General features: G+C 40.7%; 1 protein-coding gene across 1 annotated transcript; it reads left to right on the top strand.

Annotated features, from left to right (window-relative positions):
* Window positions 1–446: 446 nt before the first annotated feature.
* LOC138897628 (uncharacterized) lies at window positions 447–935 on the top strand. The gene is made up of 2 exons (XM_070183623.1): window positions 447–563; window positions 654–935. Exons 1-2 carry the CDS (start codon window positions 447–449, stop codon window positions 933–935), a joined length of 399 nt encoding a protein of 132 aa, XP_070039724.1.
* The last annotated feature ends 7041 nt before the right edge of the window (window positions 936–7976 follow it).

Genomic DNA, 7976 nt, shown 5'->3' with positions numbered 1-7976 from the left:
AGGATGCAAGTGACTTAGTGAAAAGATGTGATGAATGTCAATGGGCCGGTGGAATTTCAAAGAAAAATGAGATGCCTCTCACAACCATCTTGGAGATTGATATTTTTGATGTTTGGGGCATTGACTTTATGGTCCCTTTTGTGAGTTCTTGTTGAAATACTTACATCTTGGTTGCGGTGGATTATGTGCCCAAATGGGTTGAGGCCGTCGCCTTACCCAACAATGAGGCGAGAAGTGTAGTGGCTTTCTTGAAGAAGAATATTTTTAAAATATTTGATACTCCACGTGCAATCATAAGCGATGGGGGGTCACACTTTTGCAACAAGGCTTTCAACACTTCACTTAGCAAGTATGGTGCTACTCACAAGGTCACGAATCCCTATCATCCACAAGCTAGTGGTCAAGTGGAAGTTTCCAACTAGGAGATAAAGAGCATCTTGTCTAAAATGGTGAATGCAAATCGGACGGATTGGTCCATGAAGCTTTATGATGTGTTATGTTCTTATAGGACGGTTTACAAAACACCTATAAAAATGTCTCCATACCGGTTAGTGTTAGAGAAGGTTTGTCATCTTCCGGTGGAACTAGAGCACAAGAAAATGTGGGCTTTGAAGAAATTTAATCTTGATTAGGATGTAGCTACTAACTTGCAGGTTGAACATTTGAATGAATTGGATGAGGTCTGGTACCAAGCATATGAAAGTTCGTCCTTGTACAAAAGAAAGATGAAATATCTTCATGACAAGTACATTTGGAACAAAGAGTTCAAGGACAGTGATCTTGTATTGTTGTTTAACTCAATGTTGAGGATGTTTCACGGGAAGTTCAAGTCCAAGAGGAGTGGTCCGTTTGAAATTGTTGGTGTGACACCCTTCGTTGCATTGGATTTGAAGAACAAGAACATGAAATATTCTGAGTCAATGGTCACCGGATGAAGCACTACTTGGATAAAGTTGGAGAGAGCCACGTGGTGGCGGTCATTTACTTCACTTGAGGATGCTTAGATATTGAGTCGTACCGCGACGTTAAATCAGGCACTTCTTGAGAGGCAACCCAAGTTCTTTTCCTTTTTTTCTTTTGTAGCTAGATGTTTTTGGTTGTTTTTAACTTGATTTGAAGTGTGCTTGCAGGGTTGAGTGTTACATGAAAGACGGGTGAAGAAAATTACTAAATGTAGAAGAAAATGAGGACCACACATTTCAATTGTGTAGCCGCTGAAAAAGTTGTGCCATCGTAGAAGAGCTTGTGCGGCCGCAAATTTCACTTGCGGACTGCACTTCTGGAATCTCAAAAAGTTGTTAAATGTCAAGGTCTTTGAAATTTTTCACTATCAGTGCGGGGCAAATATGCGACCGCGAGAGAAATTGTGTGGACCGCACATGAGAAGCAGATAAAAGGTGCCCAGGTGAAAGAGTGCATACCGCACTTGGAATTGTGCGGCCGCACTCGGCCTCTTGACCCTCTCATAAACTTTGAGTATAAATAGGAGTTTTGATTTCATTTTACACTTTTCACTCTCCTAAGAATCACTGTTACTCTAAAAGCTTATCTGAGGACTTTTTACTGTCAAACACACACACCTATCTGCACTCACAAGATCTTGCACGCTCACATCATCTGGTATGCTTCACTTCATGTTAATCTTTTATGTCATTTTGATTTTTGAATTCTTATCATCTATTTAGGCCATCTATTATTATAGTTCATCCATGTGTCCATATGGAGTAGATCTGTATTGGGTAGTTGTTAATACATGCTAGAATGGGTTGGGTTAGTTGAATTTTTTGTGTATACTATGTTGCCAAGTAGATTTGAACAAGTATTGCAAAATCTAGGTGAGATTACATACCTGTTTGTTAAATTTTAAAATCATAGACCGCACTTGAATTTGTGCGGTCCGCAGTTGGCTGATACTGGTGACTGGTTGAAGGCAAGTGCTTCTACAGCCTCACTTTAGTTGTGCGGACCGCAAAATTCTTAGAATGGCCGCACTTAGGTCCGCACTATCTATCAGAGACTTGTCTCTTGAGAAAGCATATGTGCGGACCGCACTTTTAATTCCGCGGGCCGTGGATGAATTCTGTAGCCGCACAATAGCTATCACACTGTCTTCAGAGAGAGGTGTCTGAGCCTCTGATGTTTTTTGTCAAAAGTGCGTCCGCAGGTGAAATTGTGCGGTCTGCACTCCCATTCTTCAGGCTGCACATGAAAAACCACGGATCACACTTCCCAATTCTTGCAGCATGATCATTCTTTTGTAACCCTATTGTGTCCACGATGTTTTCCCTTGCTTACATGAGTCTTAACTATGTTGAATTGTGATTTGCAACTAACAATCCTCTTTGTGTTAATATAGACAATAGTTCGATCACGAGGACGCCGCGAATCCGCCAAGAGAAGAGGAGAGTCTTGAAGGGGTGAGGCAGAGGTGCCTTGCCCCTAAGTGTGCCAAAGACTATTCAGAAGAAAGCTACAGCAGGCAGAGGGAGGGGTGCAGACCTCTCCGAGTCTAGTTCAAATGCCCCGCCTATGGAGGCCTCTGATGGAAACTCTGTGTCTATTCCGGAGGAGCACAGAGCTAAGCAGTCAAGGAAACAGGGGCGATCCGAGCTTCTAAATGTGCCTTCATCATCTCATAGCACTTCCGAGGGTTCGGAAAGTGATAGCTAGGCTTCCGATCCAGCTGCTTTAGTGTCTGGTACACATGATATTCCAGATGATGGGAGTGTCACACCCTGAACTGGGGGAGCGTGACCGGCGCTCAAACGGGTGAACCCGGTCAAACAATCTTGTTTGATACTTTCTACCCAAACTCACTTATGAATAAAGAGAATACATATTTTCGTTAATTAGACAATAAGGAGATCATGTATACAATACAAATTCATTACCATAAATTACTACATTTTAAAGTCTCAAATTACACATATTTTCATGGTCTGAAGTGGAACAGGTAATTCAAACACAACATAACTTGTTTGACTTCCCCAGCACTAATATACAACCCACACTATGTCTACGGAACCTCAAATAGATACAAAAGAGTACTATGATAGTGCCGGCAACAAGGCCCCGGCTATACCTCAAATACAATACACAAGGATCAAAAGATACATGACCCCGAAATGAAGTGGGTCTCACCAAGTCAGTTGAGAAGAGGGTGTACCGCTGTCACTGACCAATGTCTCCTGCTGTGGAGCCACCTGCATCCATTGAAGATGCAGCGCCCCCAGAAAAAGGGACGTTAGTACATATGGAATAATTCTAGTATGAATGACAAAACATCCTCTCAATAGAACGATTAATAATACAAGCAATAACAATCATAATATCAGTGGAAGCCTCAAACAACATCAAACCTCAAGTTAGGACCAAGACAGTGTTCAAATAAATTTCCATATCTTAAGTTGGGAGACCTTTAGTACCAATATGCCACCGTTCATAATACCACCGTACTTTTTGCACGGAGTCCGATATGACTTGATCGGCTAGGACGTCTCATTCGAGACATCAACCACAATCACAATTTCAATTACAATTTCTAGCACAATCACCACCAAGTGTGCGATATGGCGTCCGATCACAATCCGATCGGCTAGGCCGTCTCACCACAATTATGTGTGGATCGACATCATCCTTTTCTACCAATCATCTCATTTCATACTTCTTTCACATCTTTTCATTTCATAGGCACTAGTGGCCACAATTATAAAATCATTCTTGGCACGTCGGCCGTATTTAGTATTTCATGCTCACTTTTTTCACTTTCAAACAACATCATCATCATCAACAACATGGCTTTTCAAATCAAGGATTTTAGTACACATGGGAGCAATTAAGAGTCTTAAGAACATATAAATATTTCACAAAATTTGGCGTAATAGCCTTCGTTTGAACTTGACTTAAAGTCGAAACATTTTTAATGCACAATCCATACTTTGAAGACATTCTCAAATGATAACATAACATGATAAAAACATTTGGAATACATATTGAACATATAACTTTCAACACAAGCTTATTCAGAATAGCCAATTTTATAATGAACAACTCGGAACTTACATAAGTTACATGAATACCGTGGGATTCAATTCTAAGAAAGGAGTTTAGCCAACATACCTTGCTTTGAGCTTTCATTAAATTACTACAATGTTCCGAAAATCCTAGAAATTCCAATCTATTTAGAAACATAACAAAATTGAACCATAATTAGGAAGATATTCGTGGGTTCACCTTATTTACGCATTTTATCAAACGCTAGATGTGCAAATTGGTCACAAGGTTCTTCCACAAGATTTATTTCACTTCACAACCCAATCTTTACCCATTTGGGCTCAACAATCTTCCCACAAACTTTATGGGTACATGCATACATAATACTCTCACACCCAAGAATCATACTCCCAATTACCCATCCTTTACCCCAAACTTGAAATTGAAGACTAGGGTTAGAACCTTACCTCTTGAGTACAGATTTTGTGAGATTTCCTTGTTAGATTTCAAAGCCTGGACAAGATCTTGATGAACAAAGCATTTGAGCTTCTTCCTCTCTCTACAACACTCTCACTTCTCTCTAAAAATATCAGGTAATCCCCCAAAAATGAACCCTTAGGCTAGATAAATGAAATGAGGGTCAAGTTATAAAATTAGAAAAATGGACACTCTGAAATCCGAACCGGGCTACAGACCAGGCTAGGAATGCTCTGTAGCGAGCTATAGACCAGGCTTCGTGAGCTCTGTAGCGAGCTACAGACCAGGCTTCACGAGGGATATAGCACGGTCTCAAGGAGCACCTTGTTCGCGATTTTTATGTCAACATATCACACGTTTTCAAAGGGACAAAGGTGACCAAAGTACGCAACCTCAAGGTGAAATTTGATCGTCACACGATGAACGCGTACTTGGGATTTTATGACTTGGAGCCGAAGGAGTACTTAGAGAAGTTGTCTTTGAAAGAAGAGGCCCGATCATGGCTTGCTCATATCTTGGCAACGAGACCACCTCCACCATGGATTACTGCTGGGGTACCTATTCTCTGGAGTACATTGAGTTTCGAGGCAAGTGTTGGCAAACCTTTTGTGTGTAGCAGGCTTGACCCATGCTAGAATGAGAACAGCCTGCATGTTCCTCATGCTGTTTTAGTGGCTTTTATCATGGCCAGGTATCCGATCAATGTGGGTGCCCTAATATCGGCCAACATTTCTTTGGTGGCACAACAAAGTAACATTGCTTACCCCTACCCTAGCACTATTACAGAGTACCTTACAGATGCAAAGGCAGAGCTCAGGCCATTTGATACAAAGGTAAAACCTAAAAGGCTGTGTGAGTGGTACACGGTGCAGGATCCGAGCAACCCGAAGAAGAGTGATCATCCTTCTACTACTGTCGGCTAGTCTGATGAGCCGATAGTGGTGGTTTATGATACAATTGATATTCCATCTATATCAGTTGAGCCCTCTACTAGTGCAGCAGCTGCTACGCCTGAGTCGCCACCTTCAGCTCCTTCTACAGCTCCATCCACAGCTCCTAGGGTAGTCCCTACTCAGGTTCTGAGGCTGGTGCCCATGCCTGCAGGCCCACTTTCTGCTATGCAAGTCTCCCAGATATTGGTGAGTCTCAACAACTGGATGCAGGTAGCTATTTCAAAGCTATCTGAGATTTCCAGTACCGTTACAGGGCAGTCATCCACACAGGCACCACGGGATTCCACCGAATGAGAAGTTGGGCAAGATTCTGGACAACCAGAAAGTGATTATAGACACTCTAGTGCAGTATTGTTTAGTTATTGAGCTATTGACTAAGCAGGTCAAGAAGATGAAAAAGTCTCAAGCCAGTAAGAAATCAGTGGACAAGCTAAAAGATGAGGAGACCTAGCTAGCTACAGCTGGGGATTTTCCCTTTGATACATTGCTTGACCAAGACCAGACCGCCCCAGATCCATCTACACAGGATGCTCCAGCTGGCCAGTCTAAGGAGCCATGCATTGCCGCCGACACTGCTAATGCAGTGCGTGCGATGTTCTCCACTCCTAGATATGATGATGATATTTAGTTGGATGAGCCAACAGAGATTGATGCTGCTGGGGACACTGCGATGTCCAAGGATTCTTAGGGAGTTTCTTCACCCTCTCTCTGTTTACTCTTATTTTGTTAGGCATTGAGGACAATGCTTACTTTTATTCGGGGGGAGGGGGTGGTGTTTATTTGATGATACATTTGGCACATTTGGATTGTAATTGGATGATTCTGTTTCTTTTTATTTTTATCTATCTTTAGTTAGTCATTGCTTTCATTAGCTTCTTTATTTGTTTACTTTGATTTTTATTTATGTTAGTAGCTTTTATGTTTTTCGTAGTAGTGTGGATAATAAGCATTTGGTTTTCTTAATGCCACGGTTCTTTTCAAAGGTGGTCTTTTGTGTGAACCGGGTGACTCTTCCCGAGGATGGATGGTGTGACAACTTTCTTAAGGGAATGAGTCCGTTTTTGTGTTTAGGTAATAATAACAATAGTAGTAATGAATAAAAGCTCTAATCAAGTTATTGTCTAAAAAGAGTAATCCATGCTTCATTTGGCACCAACACACTTAACTGGGTGCTTATGGTTTGAAACAAGGTTTTTGAAAGAAAATAGTACTAGTTAGTGATTTTGAGATTCTTGAGTTGACTTTGATAATCATTGAGTGGTTGATTGGACCATAGTGATCTTTAACTTGATTGTGATCATTGTAGGCTTTAGACTCTGTCCTCTTTTACGGTCTAGTTGCATGAGAGGTGATGTGATATTTGTGGCTAGTCCAACTATTTTTGTAAATGGTCTAGCACTTGCCCCGAATGTGTTTCAAGGCAAAATTCTAGGTTTGCTTGGTTTGGAAGATGATTGTAGGCTTTCCTTGGTCCGTTTGAGCTTTCAATTTTCACCTAACGCTTGTTATCCCTAGTCAACCCCGTTGAGCCTTTAGCCTTTCTCTATTGGTAACCATGCTACAAGCCTTTACCCGTTTTTTTTTGTAATCCTCTCTTGGCACCTGAACCTTCCTTAACACTCTTATGAAATAAGTTGGTTAAGGTATAAGTTTGGGGGGGGAGTTGAGGAATCTAAAAGAGGTATCAAGGTACTAAAAAGAGAAAAGAAATGATCTCTATGAAAAAGAGAAGGCAATAAAATAAAAGAACAAAAAGAAAAATACAAAAAAAGAGAATAAAAGGAAGGTTGATGAAATCAAAAAGAGGCAACTATCTCTAGTATGAGCATCAAGGGAGAAAAAGAATGAAGTGAACAAATAAAGAGTGATGTCAAGTCTCTCTAGCCCCCCAAGAAATGGAAATGCCTCTAAGAGTTGGTAAATGTAAGCCAAGAAATGAAAATGTGGAGTGCTTAAGGAAGGGTGTAACCACTTATCCCATATGGTATCCTACCCTATAATCCAAAAGCCTTCATTACAACCCAAAAGAAGTCCTACTTGATTTAGAACTCAGTAAGCTTACATTTATGGTGATCTACATGAGGGGCATGCCTATGGTACTTGAAGCTTTACTTGTGACATTCCTTTGTGAGAGAAGAGTGAACCTTTCATTGAGCTAGAGATTGAGTGCTAATTCTTGAAGTGAGCATGGCAAATGGAAGGTAGAGGAGGAAGAGTTTGGAGTCCACCATGCTCTACATGTTAGAACAAGAGTCCTTGATGAGTGAAGACAATTCTTGAAGCTCAAGTGTCATATTAAAGTTTGATAAGCGCAAAACACACACTTAAATTATGCTCGCTAATCAAATATAGTATAGTATAATATCGTATCCACAGGGATTAGATTTAAACAGTATTCTCATAGTTTCTAGCTTGATTGCTATCCAAGATTTAAACAGTATTCCCATAGTTTCTAGCTTGATTTCTATCCAAGATGATCAACAATTGAGATTTATAAGATGTCTAACTAAAATTGACTAAGAATCTAAAGCTATTGACTAATGACAATCGAAA

The sequence above is a fragment of the Nicotiana tomentosiformis genome, chromosome 8, assembly GCF_000390325.3.
Source record: "Nicotiana tomentosiformis chromosome 8, ASM39032v3, whole genome shotgun sequence".
Classification (NCBI taxonomy): domain Eukaryota; kingdom Viridiplantae; phylum Streptophyta; class Magnoliopsida; order Solanales; family Solanaceae; genus Nicotiana; species Nicotiana tomentosiformis.
Note: the sequence above shows the minus strand (reverse complement) of the source record. Positions and strands in the feature narration are given on the sequence as shown.

Coding starts and splice junctions, on each gene's coding strand:
- LOC138897628 (XM_070183623.1), top strand. CDS start 447: ATGGTGAATGCAAATCGGACGGATTGGTCCATGAAGCTTTATGATGTG. Junction 564..653: donor ACCGGTTAGTGTTAGAGAAG/GTTTGTCATCTT, acceptor ACTAACTTGCAG/GTTGAACATTTGAATGAATT.